The following is a 21,497-nucleotide window of genomic DNA, read 5'->3' as shown; positions in this document are numbered from 1 at the left end:
TCTTAGAGACTTCATTGGAAGTGAATATTCTTAGGAATAATAAACATTTCCCCTTTTTTTGATAGAAGATGAAGAATGATGAAAAGAATTCTATTTGCCACACCTAAGTCATTTAAACTAAAGGTTTGTTTCTTTTGGTGTTCACATATCATTTTAATTTGTGTTTTAAAAATCTACTTTCCTCCCTCCATTTTTGGTTAAGTGAAATTTTTTAAAAACATATATTTTTCACCATCTACGTAGTTTTAGTTTGGTTTTAGTCATTTACAACAAATATACCTGTTAAAATATAGACTACAAGTTATGGTTGGAGGATGAATAAATGATGATATAATAAGTGCTAATTTAATATTTCAACCTCTGGCATGATGATATAGTTCAATATTTAAACAATATGTTTAATAAAACAAATGTTTTATCCTTCTCAGAGACCTTTAGAATTTAGAATTTTCTCTATAATAGAAATGACATAATCAGGGTAAAGGAAAAGAAGTATGTACTGCCAGAATTTAGCAACTGGTCTGAAAGGAAAACTTAAAACATCAAAACAAGGCCTAAGTTTTCAGTGTTTTTGATTGAGTTGGAAGCAAGTTAATACCATGGGATGGTCATATCTCTTTCCCCCTATATCTTTTAGAAAATCAAAACAATTTTTTTCAGAGGCACATGCCAATGGACAAACTAAAAGACACACTACAAACTCCAATGTCCTATATTTTGGAGGTGTGAGATGGAAAAACTGTCTTTGAAATAGCCCAAGTGTAATAATTTCCTGTGACACATTGATGAGAAACCTACTTTTTCTGCTATTGCTTCACTCTGCATCTTCACAGGGCAGTGCGTGAAGACCACAGATACTGTTTGTGTACAAGAGTAACCCAGCCTCCCACTAGAGGATGCACCACTTTCTGGACAACAGAAGGTATGTGTGGCAACTCTTCTGTCTACTAGCCCATCTCATTTAGTGGGAGATTACAAATGCTAGATATCTTGCTGAGGTACAGTTAATATACAATCAAATCAAAGAGAACATTAGTATCTTTATTTCAGGGTATAAAAAAGCATAAAACATGAAATGTGTTGGAGAAGCTCTTAAATTACTCAAATTCTTGCGTCTGGAAAATTAGTCAAGTGCATACACATACATCATTAGGCTTGTAAAGTGATAAAATTTGAAGTGAAATAACAAAGAAATCATGAATATGAACAGTTAATTTTGTATTTTTTAATCGAGATAAATATTATTCTATATATTTTGTATTTAGCTCAGCCTTTAAAAATTGATTCAAAATGAGTTCATCAAATCATGAATGTCAAACGTAATTCCTCATACATGTACTTAGATGACAAAAAAGGAATTTGATTTTTACTAAAAATCAGATTGAGATGGGTTTCATTAAATATTGATGTAAAAACTATAAACAATCAAAAACCAAAACATTGAACAAAACATTGCAAAAAGATATAACACACTGGTAAAGAGACACCTGTCTAATGAATTACTTTACGTGGTTTAACAAATAGGAATTGCAAATAATAACACGGAAATTGTGTTTATATAATAATTAAAATACTAACAATTATTGAGGATTCATAAAAGCTAGATTGCATATTCAGTGTTTTACATGCATTATATCTCACGTATTTTTATTCTCACTTTAGATTAGTAAAACTAGGTTGCTAGACACTAAGTAACTTTTTAAAGGTCACACATTGTAAGTTTCAAAGCCAAAATTAATTCCAGATCTCACTGACTGCAGAGCTCATTGACTGAATTAATAAATTATATTATCTGATTTATTACAATTGGTTGCACAACTAAAGCTATCCTCACTGACTTTGACAGCCATAGAATGTTTCTGGAAATCTGAAACAACAATGTTCTTCCATAAATTATCTACACTTATATTTATCATTTCATGGTTTCATATCTTTGCTGTTGAATCAAATGCCCATTACTTGTGTTAAATAAATATTTTAAAAAATTTTTATATTGTTTTGCTTTCATTATTTATTAGGCTTAGGGTAAGTTTAGTGTGTCATGTAACATTTTTCAAGATATAAAATAATTCTTTAAAATTTTCATGACTTTTCAGATCTCCACAATCACTTAAAATAAAAGATCATTTGATAACACCTTGTCCGCTTTAATAAATAAATATGCCTCTAAATAAAACTAATTTAGTGCAGAAAATTACTATATATGCTAACACTACTATTCCCCAAACTTTAGAACACTCATCTTTAACCATGAATGGATTTAAAAATTGTCATAAAACTTGGTGCATCATTTTTTTCTAATACAGCATTTTAATTTTAAGCCAGTTACTCTAATAGTGTTAAAATGTTTCTATGGAACCTTTCTAAAATTATACAGACAGTATTATTCATAAACTTCTTTATTCCTCATTAATTTGTTGCTTTATATGTCTCTAACCAATAATCTTGTGTCAAACATAGAAAATCATTTTATAAACTACTTATTCCATCATGAAGCACCTGTTTAAAGCTCAAAGGAAATTAGAACCAGAATTTTACGCTGTTCAACTGCAAAATGAGTACTATTACTCACCTCACACTCCACCCATTTGCCTATACTAGGCATCTTGTTGTTATATACACCATCTATTAAACACTCAAGTAGAGTTTTCATAGAGCACAGTCCTTTACATCACCTCGCTGCAGAGATGAATAATCAAAGAGTAACCTATGCAGAACTGAATCTTGTTAAAGACTCAAAGAAACAGCAAATGAAACCTAAGGGTCCTAAGAGCTCCATTTCAGTAACTGAGCAGGAAATAACCTATGCTGAATTAAATCTTCACAATGCCTCTCAGGATCTTCAAGGGAATGACAAGAAGGACCACTGCAAAGGTAAAAAATTTAATAGACACATCATATAATAGGAAGTGCAGCAGGGGTGCAGAGAAGTGGGAAAAGAGTAGAGAATAAGCTCACATATTTTTCACTTGTGAAGATCAAGTTTGAAGCTGAAAAATGATATTCTAATATAAAATCTGAAGACTGATTTTATCCAGACATTGGTAATATTTAGAGTCTTTGACCAACAACTCATGGAGCATTATGTTTACTGAAAACACAATGGTATATTCTGAGAGTAAGATTAGAATAGTAGTTCTGGGTTTGGGTTCCAAGTTTATATATATGATCCCCTGTGCATGTGGGTTCTTTTGTATCCAAACTGTCTAAACAATTATCTCCATCTCTGTTTTCTCAGTGTTTTTGTCTTTCTCTGTAGATTTACCACCACCTCCAGGGAAGCTCATTGCTGGGATCCTGGGCATCATCTGCCTTGTCTTGCTGTCTGCTGTGGTAACAATGACAGTTACTCCTCGTAAGTAAATTTTTGAAAGATTATAAGGGAATTTTTCACTTTAGTGATCATCAGTGCCTCTAAACGTTTTCAATATTATATACTAGAAATCTCATTTGAATGTGTGCATTTAGACTAAATGTGGAATGATTATTCTGAATTTGTCAAAAGTATAAATAACAGAATTATCGTAGAGCATTTTATGTATATATATATATATATATATATATATATATTCTGATTTCATAACTCAAAGACACATTTAGGAGACTGAAAGACAATGTCAAGAAATATAAATTAATTTTTGAGATTGATTAAAGCAAACACTGTAAGAGATGGTGAAGTTTGATTCTTGAGGCTTTGAAATATTTTCCCCAGACTTCATTACTCTATTATTTTTTGGTAAAATCATAGTTTTCCAGATTATTCGAATTCTAAACAATGCACCAAATTTCAAAGTAAGAAACTAAAATTATGAATTATTTAGATCAGTTTTTTAAATAAAAATTACTTTAATTTTTCTAGCTATTGTAATCATGGAGCAGAGCAATTTATCCTGGATAACAAGGAATCAGAAAGGTATATATGATTTTCAAAGTCCTGATATTACTATATTTTTATTTTGTCTCTATCTTAGGCTAATTAAAAATGATAATAGATTTTTGGAGAGACAATGAGTTACAAAATCAAGTAATACATGTTCATATATAATAATTATAGGACAGTCTTCCTTTTTCTTCAACAATATGAAGAAAATTCATTCAAAATCACCATGCCCATTGTTGCTAACTGGCTCAAATTTTCTACCGATAAGAGAGAAACAATTTTACTATTCTAAAAACATGGTTTTGTTTCCTGAATTTAAGCACATGTATAGAGCAGATATTTTTGTTTGTGTTTTTGCTTTACATAAACACATAAATTAGGAGATTAGAGGCTGACCCTCTCTCTGAGTGTGTGCATGAGTGTGTTTTCTTTTATATGTAACAGCCTACGAGGATACATAGATAAGTTACATACATATATATTTCTACCTATGCAAATATGTAAGTTAATTTTCACTTTTTAAAATTCAAATTATTTTGAATAATAATTCATAATTTTTCTTCAGCATATCGCTGTCATCGTTGTCCAGAGGAGTGGTTAACATATTCCAACAATTGCTATTACATTAGTATTGAAAGAAAAGCATGGAATGAGAGTCTGATGGCCTGTGCTTCTAAGAACTCTACCTGCTTTATATAGATAATGAAGAAGAAATGGTAAGATTTTAAAGGTTTCCAACATTATATTAATTTATTAATTAATTTGTCAATATTATATTTGTGAAAATCATCCATATTTTTGTACATATTTGTAAGTTTTTATTTTAAAGTCTGTTACTATTCCCTTGTTTGATTTTATAATATTTTATTTATATGTTCATATCACTAATGCACATGTGATAAATTCCAGTTCTTGCTTTTCATAGAAAACCATGTTTCCATAACTGGTTGCTTTCTAAAATAAATTTTGCTATTTAGTTTTACCATACATCAAGGAAACTAAACATATCACCATTGTGCAGGTTGACTGCAAGTGAAAAAACTGTAAATTTTGTAATTACAAATCAAATCATAAAATAGACGTTTCTAGCCCCCAGCAGCCCCACCCCTAAGAGTACTCTCATCACTTCTCTTTCCTCCTTACTTGACCTGTATTTTGATCTTTAATATAATAAATTATCTTTGCTTACTTTTAAACTTTATATAAATGGAGCATTCAGTATACATTTTTATATGTGTCTCCTTTTACTCCCATAAGATATTTTATAATACATTCATATCATTACGTTTATCTGTAGTTTGTTAATTTTCACTTCTGTATTATATTGTTATGACATTTTTTAATCTATCGTACTGAGATAGAAATTTGGTTGGTGTTTTTTTTTGTTTTGGTGAGGAAGATTGGTCTTGAGCTAACATCTGTTTCCAATCTTCCTTTATTTTGTATGCGGGATGCCTCCACAGCATGGCTTAATGAGTGGTGTGTAGATCCACACCAAGCATTCAAACCAGTGAACTCTGGGCTGCCAAAGTAGAATGTGCAAACTTAGCCATTGTGCTCCATGCTAGCCCCAAGGCTGCTTTTTAATATGTGGGTATTATGAGTAATTATTTTATGAAAATCCTTGTGTATGTCTTTTTACACATATATTGTATTTATAACATTTACATATTGTGTAAAAATTATGTCTATTATACTATAAGTCTGATTGTTATATAACAGTATCTTTATAACATTAATAGGCATTTTTCTGATCACTATTAGATTGAACACATTTTTCTGGTCTCTTAATCATTAGAATATTCTTTTGTGTGAGAATGAGAAGTGCCTGTTTGTGTCTCTTAGCCATTTCTCCTATGTGGTGTCTGTCTTTTCCTTTCCTAGAAGTTGTTCCATTTTGGATATGAGGTCATTTTTGATTTCATGAGATGAAAGTAGCTTTTTTGACTCTGTGACTTACATTCTCTCATATTGGAGTCTTTTAATGATCAGAATTTATTCATGTTATCAAAATCCAATTTATCATCTTGAGTGTTAGTGATTATTTTGGGCCAATTTCAGACAGTAGTTAAACTTCATGAAGATAATCTCCTACATTACCTTCTAAGTTCTATCTTTTTATTTTATTTTTCAACTTTTACATTTAGATCTATAATCCACTGGGAATTTATCTTTTGTGATGCTGTGAGGTGGAAGTGAAGTTTATAATTTTCTACATCATTATCTACATGATGGAGCATTATTTATAGCAAAACTGATCTTTTTTCATAAGTAACTTTATATTTATATATAAAGCTATATATACACATATTTATGCTCTAATTTTCTTTATATAGACAATTTATCTTCTTGAACTTTCATAGTTTATACTTTTATAACCAATTTTGTGCTTATTTTTGTATATAATGTGATGTGTGGATAAAACAATAATAATAATAATAATAACTATCATTATATTATTTTATTTTGCATATTATAGTCAATTGTTTCCACAGCATTTGTTGAAAAGATATACTTTCTCCACTTAATGAGTTTGCATGTTTGTTGAAATCTGCATTCCAGATACGAGTGGGTATGGTTTTTCACTTTCTAATCTGTTTTATTGATCTGGTTATCTATTTTCATGCCAAATCCCTACATTAAGCACTCTTTTTTTCTTCACAATAAATTTGCATTAGTTACATTAGTTCTGCTTTTGCAAAGTTGTCTTGTCTGGTCTAGGAATTTGTATGGATGTTTCTTCATTATTTCTATCTTTTTTAAAGATTGTTTTGCTTTTTCTTTTCGTCAGCAAGCATGAATCTTAATTTTATCAAGGCCTTCTGCATCACAATGACCAGATCATTTTATCTTCTTTACTTAGTTAATATGATTAATATTATGGAGTTTCAAATGTAAATCCAACATCATATTGCTTCAATAAATCTATTTTTGTCATATTTCATTATTTTTATATATTGCTGGAATCCTTATATCACTTTATGATTGACATTGACATGTAATTTCCTTTTTTGTGATGTTCTCATAAAAAATACGCAAGACATATTTCATTAGCTTCATTCATCTTGTTGCAACTGTTTTCTCTTTTCTCTGTCCTACAAGAGATTTTATAAAATTGACATTATATATATTTTTTTCACCTATTACTTAAGCAACATCAAAATGGTCTGCACCTGACTGGAAAGTTTTTTGAATAACAGATAAAGTTCTAAAAGATGTTGTAAGGCAGTTCTAGTATTTTTATTTCTTTTTGTTTAAGTTTTCACAAGTTATATTTGTTAGAATTTCTTCCACTTTGTCTATTTCTTCATCATATTCTCTTATGATAATTTTATTGAGGTATAATATACACACAGATAAATGCACATACTATATCCAACAGCGTACTGAATTTTCTTCAAGTGTAACCATCATCCAGAATGAGAAATTGAAATTTACCTGCATGACAAAATGACCCTCTCATGTTATTTTCTGCATTAAAAGATGCTTTATATAAATGGAATCATGCATTTCTAATTTATTGCTTTGTCTTCAGAGAATATATTTTGAATTATTTCAATGCTTTTAAATGATTGACACCTAAAATACTTTCTGTATATGTCAGATGTGTAAAAATACTTCATAGTGTTTTTACAGTCTTCTATTGTCTTTCTTATTTTCTGACTAGTTGTTCTATCACTTACCGAGGGAAGAGCTTTTAAATCTCCAACAGTAATTATTGAATTGTTTGTTTCTCCTTTTAATTCTGTCGGTTTCCACTTAATGTGTTTGAGAGTTCGATTGTTAGGTAAATACATGTTTATAATTGTTTATTTTCCTCTTGTACTGACAGCTTTAACATTTTGAAATGTTTCTTTTTATTTCTAATGGTATTTCTTGCTTTAACAGCTACTTTGTCTAATATTCGAATAGCCATTTCTACTCATTATAGTTACTGTTTATAGGGTATATCTTTTCTCATCGTTTTCCTTTTGCCTATTTATGCCTTTGAATCTAAAGTGTGTTTGTTATAGAGAGCTTACAAATGAATCTTACCTTTTTATTTTCCAATGACAGTAGTCTAGGTTCACACCCAGGAACCAAACCTGGGACACCAAAGCAGAATGTGCTGAACTTAAACCACTAAGCACTGAGGCCAGCCCCTGAATCATACTTTTTTATTCAGTATGACAATTTCTGTCTTTTGGTTGGAATGTTTATTCATTCATATTTAATGTAGTTGTTGGCATAGTTGGATTTAGGTCTGCCATTTAGGCATTTCTTCTATGCCTGTGTCTTTTGTTCTTTTCTTCTACCTTTCCTGACAACTTTTGTGTTAAACACGTTATTTTAGTGTTCCATTTTGATTCCTTTGTTGATAGTTTGGCTATATTTCTGAAATTATTTTTTAGCGGTCACTGCATATATTACAAATATATCTTTAATTGATCACTACCTACTCAAGTTAATTCTGACTAAATTCCAGTAAAACATAGAAACTTAGCACCAACGTAGCTCCATTTCCTCTCCCCTTCCTTTGTGGTCTTGGTAGTACTTCTAACAATGCTGTACTGAAACCTGGTTTGTGAACACCCAGTATGCTCTTCCTTTCTCAATTGCATTTATGATTTGACGTTGGTGACTTGAAATGACCATTGTGGGTGTCTTTGCACTACAGAAATCAACAAATGCTAAAAAATAAGGTTTTCTTTCCTCCCCCAAGGTGCCATTTACCAGCATAAGGTTGTATCCATATATGATACAGACTCAACCATATAGTGTTATACTCGTTGCTTTGAATCATCTTATTTTTTAAAGAAGTTAAGATGTTAAGCAAAACAAGCCAGACAGAGAAAGACAGGTACTGCATGATTTCACTCATATGTGGAAGATGATTAATACATGGATAAAGAGAACAGATCAGCTGTTACCAGAGGGGAAGGGAGTTGCAGGGTGAATGAAAAGGGTAAAGGGGCACATATGTATGGTGATGGACAAAAATTAGACTACTGGTGGTGAACACAATGAGGTCTATTCAGAAATTGAGAAATAATAATGTATACCCCAAATTACACAAAGTTATAAACCGTTATGATCTCAATAAAATTACTGACAAAAAAAGAAACTAAGAGAAGAAAACACACACACAGAGACTCTTAAACTGACCCACATAAATACCATTTCTGTTACTCTTCATTCCTTCTTGCAGCTATGAGTAACCATCTGGTATCATTTACTCTTTTTTTTTTTTTTTTTTTGAGGAAGATTAGCCCTGAGCTAGCATCTGCCACCCATCCTCAACTTTTTGGCTGAGGAAGACTGGCCCTGAGCTAACATCCATGCCCATCTTTCTCTACTTTATATGTAGGATGCTTGCCACAGTATGGCTTGACAAGCAGTGCATGGGTCCACACCTGGGATCCAAACTGGTGAACCCTAGGCCTCTAAAGCGGAACCAGCCAGCTTAATGGCTGCACCACCAGGCTGCCCCCTAGTTTCATTTACTTTTAGCTGAAGAATATTTTTGGAAGGAAGTTCTGGTAATAGAAAATTCTCTGTTTTTGTTTCTTGTAAGATCCTCATTGCACCTTCTTTTGTGAAGGATGGATTTGCTGCATTTAGAATTCTTTCGTGAAGGAGTTATTTTTTTTTCATTACTTTCTCCTCTTTGAATATGGCATTCCCTGCCCTTTATTCTTTATTTTTTATAAGAACTCATCTATTAATCATATTATTATTTTCTCATATATAACTGGTAGTTTTTCTATTACTGATTTCAAAAATTCATAAGAAAATTTACCATATTACCCATTTAAAAAAAATAAACTATTTTCTGAGAGCATTTTCAGGTTCACAAAAAAATTGAGACAAAATATAGTTTTTTCCTATATACCTCTGCTGTTTTCACATGCATAGCCTTTTTCAATATCTCCTACAAGACTGATGTATTTGTTCCAGTTGATGAACCTATATTGACACATCTTTATCACCTCAAAACCATAGTTTACATTAAGATTCACTTTGGCCTTGTACATTTTACGAGTTTGGACAAATATATAATGACATCCACCCTCTAGCATAGAATTATACAGAGTAGTTTCACTGCCCTAAAATTACTCCATGTTCTTCCTATTAATCCTTTCCTTCCTGCTAAACTCTGGCAACAACTAATTACTAATTCTTTACTATCTCCATCGTTTTCCCTTTCTAGAATATCATAAAGTAGAAATCATACAATAACTTAGATCTCATTCAATACCTTTTAACCATATCACGCATCTTAATGATCTTTTTTAATTGAGAGTATCTTTTTTTATTACATAAGTTTCAGGTGTACATTATAATTCAACATCTGTATACATTACAAAGTGATCAAGTGTACATTTTAGGAGCGTTGACTATATTCGTGTTGTTGTAAAACAGCTATCTAGAACTTTTTCACCTTCCCAAATTGAAACTCTACATCCATTGACCAATAATTACCCATGTCCCCTTAACTCCTCCAGCTTTAGCACTCACCATTCTACTTTCTGTTTTTATGTATTTGACTACTGTAGAAACATCATCTAAGTGTAATCATACACTTTTCTCTGTGACTGAATTACTTCCCTTAGCTTAATGACCCGGAGTTTCATCCATGTTGTATCATATGACAGGATTTCCTTCCTTTTTAAGACTGAATAATATGAGATTGTATGTAATACAACATTTTCTTTATCCATTCCTCCATCAATGGACATTTGGGTTGCTTTTACCACTTGGCTGTCTTGAACATTGAACATTCGTGACTGCAATGAATGTGGGTGTACAAATATCTCTTCAAGATCTTGCTTTCCATTCTTCTGGATATACTTTCACATGTAGGATTGCTGATTCACATGGTAATTCTATTTTTTTTTTGAGAAAACTCCATACTATTTTCCATCATGGCTGACCAATTTACATTCCTACCAGCAGTGTAAAAGGGTTCCTTTTTTTCCACCTTCTGAGCAATACTGGATACTTTCTGTTTGTTTTTTTAATAGTAGCCATAATAATGGATATAAGCTGATATCGCATTGTGATTTTGATTTGCATTTCTCTAATAATTAGTAGTATTGAACATCTTTTCATATGCCTGTGGACCATTTATATGTCTTCGTTGGAAAATTGTCTATTCACTTCCCTTGACAATTTTTAAGCGGGTTATTTGATTTTTTGTTGTTGAAGTGTAGGAGTTTCTTATATATTTTGGATATTAAGTCCTTATCAGACATACTTTGGAAATATACTCTTCTGTTCTATACCTTGTCTTTTCAATCTTGATTGTGTCCTTTGATGCACAGAGTGTTTTAGTTTGATGCACTCCCATTTGTCTATTTTCACTTTTGTTGCCTGTGCTTTCAGTGCATATCCAAGAAATCATTGCCAAATACAGTGTCATTTACATTCCCCTCATGTTTTCTTTCAGGAATTTTAGGTCTTACGTTTAGGTCTTTAATCCATTTTGAGTTACCTTTTGTATATGGTGTAATGTAAACTTCCAGCTTCGTTATTTTGCACGAAAATAGCTAGTTTTCCCAGCACCATTTGTGGAAGATGCTGTTCTTTCCCCATTGATTGGTCTTGACGCCTTGTAGAAAATCATTATAAATGGGTTTATTTCTGGATATATTGTTGAGTTGCTGTTTCTGTGAGGGAATGAGGGCCTGTGGCTTCCTGTTCCTCGATCTTGCTAATGTCACCCCCCTCCAATGTGGAATAGTTTTCAGGAAAATGCGGATTTTGTGTGAGGTAATTTGACCTATGTGTTGCTAGAGATGGGAGATATCTCATTCATTCTCTGATTGGCACATTGACTCAAGTCATCTAACAATCCTGCCTGTTCCCTCAAGGTTATTTCTTTGTCTTTGTCTTCAAATGTTCTTCAGTCATTTGATTGTGCTGTTTTGAGATGTGGATTTCAATGTGCTGAGTCTATTAGTATTTGCTGAGCCCCTTGGGTCTATAAATATTTTTAAACTCAAAATTAGGAATTTGTTCATTCATTGTCTTATAATTGTTTTTCTGTCCTTTTCTGTCTCTCTTCTTCTCAGACTATATTTACTCCTATCTGGGTTTTCTTAATACTGTTTCAATAGTCTCTGAATTGTGTTAATTCTTCTCGCTCATCTTCTGAGATGAATAATTTCTATTATTCTGTCCTCAATCTCATCAGTTCTTATTCTACATCTCAAATTTTCTGTAGAATCAATTTAGTGAATTGTTCATTTCAGGTAATGTATTTTTCAACTCAGAATTTCTATTTGGTCCATTTATATAGTTTTTATTTCTCTATTGATATTTCCTACTTGTTTTGTCACTACCATCATGTTTTCATATAATTATTTGAACAGTTTTCTTTATAATTTACGTATATTTGTAATAATTACTATATATATATTTTCTAATAAATCTAACATCTTATCCCAGTAAAAGATTCCATTGTCTGATTTTGTCCCTAAGTATGGCAAACAATTTTTGTTTCTTTGCATGCTTTCTATATTTTAAGTAGAGATTTTTGATAATATACTGTAGTAAACATGGATTTTGCTTCAATTTCCTTATATTCATTATTACTGTTGTCATTAAATTTGGTGAGGAAGATTGGCCCTGAGCTAATATCTGTTACCAATCTTCTTCTTTTTTTGTTTGAGGAAGATTGGCCCTGAGCTACCATCTTTGTCAATCTTCCTCTATTTGTGTGTCACTCCCACAGCATGGCTTGATGAGCGATGTGTAGGTCTGTGACTGGGATCTGGACCCACAACCCTCAGGGTGCCAAAGTGAAGCACAGGAACGTAACCATTATTCCACTGGGCCAGCCCCACCTTACACTTATTACTTTTTGTAACTTGTGTAAACTTTTGCTGCATCATCTTCTCTAAAGTGTGCCTGTGATATTTCTGCTCAATTTTTTAAAGTTCTTATTGTTTTTTTTTTTTTCTTTTTAGCCTGACCTCTTAGGGATTGCCCTTGTGATTGCATAGCTTAGTTGTCAACCAATGATTTTTTTAAAGGCTTCATTCAAATACCATAAGTCAGTAGAGCTTCCATCTTCTCCCATTTGATGTATATGTGTTTGTGTGTGTGTGTGTATGTGTGTGTGTCTGTGTGTGTCTCTGTTTGGAGAATGCTGAAAACTTTGCAATCAGATCTCAAATCTCCCTTCATTTTTACTTTTTACTAGTACCATTTTCTTCTCTTCTCCACGTGTATACAGTTTTTCCATCATCCAAGAATGTGTAGATCTGATGTCATCTCTTCTATTGTACTCTGATTTTTAGTACCTTCCCATTATATTTGTGGTGGCACTATGTTTGACACAAAGGAGACCACAAACTTGGACTTAAAAAAGGATGGTTTCCCTCATTAATTACCAAGGAAATTCGACACCTTGAAGTGAAATATTAGTGGGCTATTTAATGATCCATTCCCCTCTGCTAATCAAATCTGCCCTGTATCAGCAACATCATTGATTTCTTTCAGCCTTATGCAAATTGTAAAAACTACAATTCTTCTTGCTCTCTGAGCTGGCCTGGGCAGGAGTCCAGGTGTGAGATCAGTCCTAGGCAAAAAGATTAGAAGTTTCCTCCATTTTCACTTGAACACTAGAAATCTAATTTGGGTCTTTTTTATATATTTCTTGTCTCTACATAATTTTTGAACATACATAAAATATTTAGCATAACTATTTTAATGCTCATTTTTCCAATAATAAATAATTCACAAATTATTAACCTTTGATAAGTTTTCAGAGCCCTGAAATTGTTATTGTTTCAATGTATCCTCCTCATTTTGTCATAATGCATTTTTATAACATGTCCAGTGTGTAACATTATGTTGTAAATTGAAAGACTCTATAAAATAGGAAAGAATTAACTTTATTTGTTATTACAAAATCCAAAATAGTATAAAAGTTTTTATTTGAATTCTAGTAAAATTTCTTTCCTCATAGAACTTTTTGATCTCCTTGAGTGTTTTTTCATGGATTGCACTCTCCCACAGAACCAGTAATAATTCATGGGTTTGGTCAAATGGCTCAACTTTCTCTTCCAAACTGTAAGTTTCTTAAGAACTCATATTTTGCCTTGAAGGAATTAATCTTAGAAGGAAAAGAAGAAATATATCAACAATTATATAAACACAATTATTTAAGTGTTTCCATAGAAATATATATGGGAAATCTTCAGATTTAGATATGAGACTATTGGCCTAAATATATTTGTTGATCAAAATAGGAAGTTATTGATTATCAATATTAATAATGTATTATTCTTTGTATTTCAGGTTCCCAGTATCTTTAGAGAGAGACAATAACTGTGCATATTTTAATTATCAGAAAAACACACTTTCTTCTGCATCCTGTTTGGAAATAAAAATATATGTTTGTAAGCACCAGGCAATTTAGCTTACCTAAATTTGGTATAATGTTACTCTCACCATCAATAATGAACATATTTGTAGTTTCTTCAAAAGCCATACAATTATTTTCTTGTAATTATTTAAGATACTATATTTTAGAGCAGGTTTAGGTTCATAACAAAATTAAGAGGAAGATACAGAGATTTCCCATATCCTTTTGGGTCCACACATGCATAGCCTCCCCCATTATCAATATCACTCATCAGAATGGATATTTGTTACCAACAATGAATCTATATTATTGCATCATAAGCACCTAGTGTCCATAGTTTGTGTGAGGCTTTACCCTTCATATTGGAATTATTTTGAAATATTTGTGTATATTAATTCTTAAAATATATACTCAGGTACATATTATACAATTCTTAAGCTTCTGTTATTTATTAAAGTAAATCATGTATAAATTGTAAATCATAATATCAAGAAATGTTATTTCTATCTACAATAAGTTGAATAATTCCCCTCATGTTTTCAAATTAAATAATTTGTCCTAGTCTTTGAAGATGCTGAAAAGAGAACACAACAACCTGGAGTGGTAGGGTATATAAGTAAGAATCGAGTCAGGAGACAGAAATCAGGGAAAGTTTGATGTAAAGAATTATTAGCTGTTTATAGGGGGTAGCCTAGTAAGAGGAGGCAAAAGAAAATTACAAAGAATACTTTAGGATTAATGGAGAGTATCCACAGAAGGAATCACTCTGCACCAAGGTTACTCCCTGAGGATGGGTTTCAGATATCATTGAAAAGAGTGTGGCTGCAGATAACTCCATGGCAGACATGTTCACTGGATTGCCCTGGGACACAGTGGTTCCTTAGTCAGCAGGCTGAAATTGGTGAAGATAGATCTCAGGCTGTGACTGACAAGCAGGAACACCCCATTGCCAGAGTGTCAGCAGGTAGGAGCTGGAAGACAGGGAACTATGAATGAGACTGCACACAAAAACTTGCTGGAGGGTGGATACCACAGGACTTCCTGCATACATACTGCTGGTAGCCACACCACAGTAACTAAAGGAGAGAAAACAGCATAAAGCCATGAGGAAGAGCCCGATCTCCTGCAATGTCTCTTCAGTGCCTTTCACTGACAAAACTTAACATCATACAAGCTGACAAAGGAGAAAAGTTTACAGGATCCAGCTCCATTATCTCAGGACAGGCAGTGAAGGATAGATTTGGACATGAGAGTATTAAATTGTTAATTGGCAGTCAAGGTTACTATGCAACAACCACAAGGTTGCTGTAACAAGAGACATTTGGATCTGCCCCACTTCCTGGGACCAACGTGTATCTTCTGAATCTGTTTTAGTGCAGCAGTATCAATGAGTAGATTTATTTTTGGTGGAGATTAGTATTTTCATTGGGTGATAATCAGTGTCCTTTGATATTTTTTACATGTATGATTTTTTCCCTACTGTATTTCAGATATTTTAGAAGGTATCTTGTTTTATTAAATTTTCTATCTTCCTCCATCTGTGACTCTTTATTATCATGCTTAGAAAATACTTTGATGAAAAACTAAAATGTTAAATAATGAAGAAAACAAGAATTGAAATGATAAAAATATTTGGGTGGGTCAAACAGCTAATTATTGAGAGAATTTGAGATACAGCTTAGTAATTTGACAATGATTTAGAGATATTTCTACCACAATTCAATTACAAGAGGGAGAGAGCTTGTATCTGATTATTATTTGGAGAATAAATTAATATTTCATATTCATTTATCTCTAGAATATATACATATTATTTATATTTTCTATTCTCTTTCCTTATATTCATATAAAGAAAATATATAAATACTCAAATTAATTATATATATATATATGTGATATGTAAATGGCAGCTGTAACGAATTCCTACAGTTGTGTTACAAAAACCCAGGTTGGCAATGACATTTAAAAATAAGCATTCATTTCTCATTCACTCATTTGGCATCTGGCTGGGTTTTAGGTGATGTAGTCTGGGAGTATATAAGCTTGACTCCAGACCATAGTTTAAGCTCAGACCTTTTTTATATATTTTATTTTCAGAATACTCTGGGTTACTTGGTACATGACCTTCTATCTAACGATGAGCAGGTCTGTGAGCGGCAAGTAGAATGTACCTCTTAATGCTCCCACTGACATTGTATTGTCAGAAGAAGTCTCGTTGCCAGACCTATCACTGATTGTCTGAAAATATACTCTTCTCATAGTGGTTAGAGGAAGAAAATGTAGATTCACTGATAAATAATTTATCATAATACCCATAGGAATATTTTCCTCATTATATTTCATGAGATAGATAAGTTCGTAAAAGAAATATATTAGGAGATAGAACAAAAATTGGGGGTTTCCAAGATGGAAGGTATCAAGATGGCAATGTATGCAGACTCTGATCTCTCCTCCTCCCATGAACACAACCAAGTTACAGATATTTTTGGAACAATTACCCCTCAGACAGAATTGAAAACTGGATAAAAAGAAACCCCTACAACAAGAGACGGTCCTAACTGAGGTAGAAGAGGCAGACATTCCTGTCTAGAAAGAAAAAAGCCAACTTGATGAGCTACCAAGCACCACAGCAGGCTGGCTGGGAGCAATCCTACAGTTTAAAGCCTTCCCTGGAGGATTGGGGGACCTGAGCAGGGGAGTGTTACCAATATAAGCATCCTTTGGACTCAGGACAACTGAAATGAGAGTCATAATATCTGGACTTTGCTGGCTTTTAACTGTGATGGGGAATATCCCTAAGAAAGCTAGCAGACATAAGCAGAAAAAAGCCAGCTCTTAAAGGACTCATACACAAACTCAGCCATTTCAGAAAGCAACCTAAAATCACCAGAGAGAAAGGGGCACAGCCCTTTGGTAAAAAGGAGACTCACCCAATTGGCTCTGGGTGCATCTCAGTGAGAGGTGAGACCTCACCAGGGACTGAGACACTGGCATCAGCCATTATTGTGACCTATTACAGGCAGGCTGTCACAGATGCTGGAAGATCCCATTGGAGTTCTCCCCTGCTATATTAGCCCAGGGCCTGCTCCATCTACTAGAGTGCTGATTTAATCAAGCTCAGCAAAGGCAGGCAGCCCACCCTAGGGACTACCCCCACCCAACAGCAAGCCCTAAGGCAACTTTTTGGCCTGCATAGACTGGGTGCTTGGATCCTTTGCAGGTGGGCAAGTGGGGCAAGGGATGCATGAAGAGAGGGTGGAGGTTGTGGGGGCATCATCAGTGTAGTGGCAGGGTCCACTCCAAGGGGTCAGAATGTGTGCATGAACCAGGACTGTATTGATGGTGAGTGTGGACCTGTGGGCCATGGGGCATATCAACCAGAAGACCTGTATTTCTCAAACAGCCACATAGGGGATTGGCTCCACCTTCCAAAGCCTGAAACAATTGGGTACTCTTGTGCCTGGGACAAGCCCCACTCAGCTGCAATCCTGATAGAGCTGAGAACAACCTTGCAGGCCAGATGCCTACAGCAATTGTAAGCCATTGAGCCTAGGAACTGGGTATGCTGAGGGCCTACTCACTTAACAGAAAAACCACAACAGGAATGTGCTATGAGACCTTGAAGCCAACTGTGCTGGGGCTCATCAAACCCAATAAACTGACTGAAGGGTCCATAGAAGCCAAATGCAGCTGAACACTACCACCAGCTAGTCAGGAGGACAACCTACACTCTCTTGGCACCTGCAGCAAGAGCAACCCTGCCCTCAATATAAGGACACATGTACCTGACACAGGGGTCACTCTCGGAACTCTTGGAACTGAGAATGAAGAGGAAGCACAATGCTGGACCTCAAAAGATGTCTCCTACATAAGGATCAGGAGACATAGCTGACTGATCTAATATGTAGATATAAGCACAGAGAAAGGCAAAATGAGGAGGCAAAGGAATATGTTTCAAGCAAAGGAACATGACAAAACCCCAGAAAAAGAACTAAACAATCTACATAACAAAGAGTTCAAGCAAAAAGTCATAAGGATGCTCACTGCTCTTGGGACAAGAATGAATGAACAAAGTGATTACATCAACAAAGAAATGGAAACTATAAAAAAGAACCCATCAGAACTGAAGAATACAATAATGGAAATGAAAAAGTCACTAGTGGGACTTAGTAGCAAATTAGATGATGCAGAAGAATGGATCAACGAGCTGGATGAAAGACTCGAGAAAAATCACCCAAGCTGAACAGATAAAAGAAAAATAATTAAAAGGAATGAGAACAGTCTAAGGGAACTGTGGGACAACATCAAGCACACTAACAACCCTATTATAGGTGTCCCAGAAGGAGAAGAGAGAGACAAACTGGCAGAGAATCTATTTGAAGAAAAAATAGCTGAAGACTTTCCTACCTTAAAGAAGAAAACAGATGGCCAAGTACAGGAAGCACAGAGAGCATCAAATAAGATAATCCCAAAGAGAACCATGCCAAGACATATTATAATTAAAATTTCAAAAATTAAGTATAGGGGCTGGCCCCGTGGCCGAGTGGTTAAGTTTGCGCGCTCCACTGCAGGCGAGCCAGTGTTTCGTTGGTTCGAATCCTGGGCGCAGACATGGCACTGATCATCAAACCACGCTGAGGCAGTGTCCCACGTGCCACAACTAGAAGGATCCACAATGAAGAATATACAACTATGTACCCGGGGGCTTTGGGGAGAAAAAGGAAAAAATAAAATCTATATAAAAAAATATTAAAAAAAAATTAAGTATAAAGACAGAATCCTAAAAGCTGCAAGAGAAAGGCAAAAGGTGATGTACAAATGAAAGCCTATAAGGCTATCAGCTGACTACACAGCTCAAACTTTATAGGCTAGAAGGGAGTGGGATGATATATACATAAAGTTCTGAGAAAAAAAATAACTACCATCAAGAATAGTCTTCTTGGCAAGGTTATCATTCAGTATAGGAGCGATAAAGAGTTTCCCAGACAAGCAAAATTAAAAGAGTTTATCACCAAGAAACCAGTTTTACAAGAAATGCTAAAAGGACTTAATTAAGTGGGAAAGAGAAGACCACAAACAGGAATCAGAATATTATCAACAACAAAAAAAGGCAATAAAATCACTGGTACAACAAAAAAGAAAGTAAAGGTAGCAGATCTACCACCTACGAAAATAATATGAAGATCAAAAAGCAAAAGTACTAAAATTACCTATTTCAATGATAAGAGGGAAATGGATACACACAAGGTAAAAGGTTAAATATGATATCAAAATCATAAAATGTTGGAGAAAAGAAGTAAAAGAGTAGAAATTTTACAAAGAGGTCAAACTAAGGAGGTCATCAATTCAATATACATTTCTATATACATAGATTATTATATATGAACCTCATGGTAATCACAAACCAGAAACCTATAACCAATACACAAACAATTAAGAGAAAGGAGCCCCAACATAATATTAATGAAAACCATCAACCACAAGAGAAGAGGTCAAGAGACAAAGAAAGGAAGAGAGAAGAACTACTAAGATATCCAGGAAAAAAGTAACAAAATGGCAATAAGTACATATTTATAAATAGCTACCTTAAATGTCAATGGACTAAATGCTCCAATCAAAAGGCATAGGGTGGTTGATTGGATGAAAAAACAAGACCCATATATATGCTGCATTCAAGAGACACACTTCAGACTTAAAGGCACTCACAAACTGAAAGTGAAGGGATGGAAAAAGATATTCCATGCAAATGGAAAATAAAAGAAATCAGGGATAGCAATACTTATCTCAGACCAAATAGACTTTAAAACAAACACTGTAATAAGAGACAAAGGACACTTCATAATGATAAAAGGAACAATCCAATAAGAGGATATAACACTTGTAAATACCTATGTACCCAAGATAGGAGCATCTAAATATATAAAGCAATTATTAACAGATATAAAAGGAGAAATAGACAGTAACACAATAATAGTAGGGGACTTTAACACTCCACTTACACCAATGGATAAAACATCCAAACAGGAGATCAATAAGGAAACATTGGCCTTAAATGACACATTAGACCAGATGGACTTAGTAGATATATATACAACATTCCATCCAAAAAACGCAGAATACACATTCTTTTCAAATGCACATGGAAAATTCTCCAGGATTGATCAGATGTTAGGCCACAAAACGAATCTCAATACATTTGAGAAATTGAAATAATACCAAGAATCTTTTTTGATCACAAAAGTATGAAACTAGAAATCAACTACAGGAAGAAAATTAGAAAAGCCACAAATATGTAGAGATTAAACAAAGTATAAGTGAACAACTATTGAATCAATGAAGAAATCAAAGGATAAATCAAAAAGAATACTTAGAGACAAACGAAAATGAAAATACAACATGCCAAAATCTATGGGCTACAACAAAACCAGTTCTAAGAGGGAAGTTTATAGCAATACAGGCATACCTCAACAAACAAGAACAATCTCAAATAAAAATCTAATACACTTAAAGGAACTGGAAACAGTAGAACAAGCAAAGCCCAAAATCAGTAGAAGGAAGGAAATAATAAAATTCAGAGCAGTAATAAATGAAATAGAGACAAAAAAAAATCAATGAAACTTAAAGCTGGTTCTTTGAAAACGGAAACAAAATTGACAAACCTTTAGCTAGAATAACCAAGGAAAAAAAGAAAGAAGGCTCAAATAAATAAAATGAGAAATGAAAGAGGAGAAATTGCAGTAAACACCTCAGAAATACAAAAGGTTATAAGAGACTACTACAAAAATCTATACACCAACAAACTGGATAATCTTGAAGACATGGACAAATTCTTTGAATCATCCAACCTTCCAAAACTGAATCAAGATGAAATACCGAATTTCAATCAATCAGAGTAAAGAGATCAAAACAATAATCAAAAACTACACAAATAATAAAAATCTAGGGCCAGATGGCTTCCTAGTGAATTCTACCAAACATTCAAAGAAGACTTAATACCAATGCTTCTCAAACTCTTCCAAAAATTTGAAGAGGAAGGGAAGATTCCAAACTCATTCTACAAAGGCAACATTAGCCTGATACCAAAACCAGACAAGCCCAACACAAGAAAAGAAGACTAGAACCCAATATCACTGATGAATATGAATGCAAAAATCCTCAACAAAATACTAGCAAATTGAATACAACAATCCATTAAAAAGATCATACAACATGATCAAGTGGGATTTATTCCAGGGATGCAGGGATGGTTCAACATCTGTAAAT

The 21,497-nt window shown here is 33.5% G+C and overlaps 1 protein-coding gene across 3 annotated transcripts; it reads left to right on the top strand.

Moving 5' to 3' along the window:
- The first annotated feature begins 2,648 nt into the window (after positions 1–2,648).
- Positions 2,649–15,771, top strand: LOC139083338 (NKG2-A/NKG2-B type II integral membrane protein-like). 3 transcript variants are annotated; one of them, XR_011539978.1, is made up of 6 exons: positions 2,649–2,874; positions 3,260–3,355; positions 3,860–3,913; positions 4,446–4,596; positions 13,836–13,939; positions 14,168–15,771. XR_011539978.1 is itself a non-coding variant. In XM_070619064.1 (5 exons), the coding sequence occupies exons 1-4, from the start codon at positions 2,688–2,690 to the stop codon at positions 4,577–4,579; spliced, it is 471 nt and encodes a 156-aa protein (XP_070475165.1). In that variant the 5' UTR covers positions 2,649–2,687; the 3' UTR covers positions 4,580–4,596; positions 14,168–15,770. The 3 variants fall into 3 exon arrangements, 1 of the variants encoding a protein (XP_070475165.1); XR_011539977.1 differs by having other exon boundaries at positions 2,661–2,874; positions 3,239–3,355; XM_070619064.1 differs by lacking the exon at positions 13,836–13,939 and having other exon boundaries at positions 14,168–15,770.
- The last annotated feature ends 5,726 nt before the right edge of the window (positions 15,772–21,497 follow it).

This window comes from Equus przewalskii, chromosome 5, assembly GCF_037783145.1.
Source record: "Equus przewalskii isolate Varuska chromosome 5, EquPr2, whole genome shotgun sequence".
Classification (NCBI taxonomy): Eukaryota; Metazoa; Chordata; class Mammalia; order Perissodactyla; family Equidae; genus Equus; species Equus przewalskii.
The sequence above is the reverse complement of the archived record's forward strand: the minus strand, read 5'-3'. Positions and strand labels throughout refer to the sequence as shown.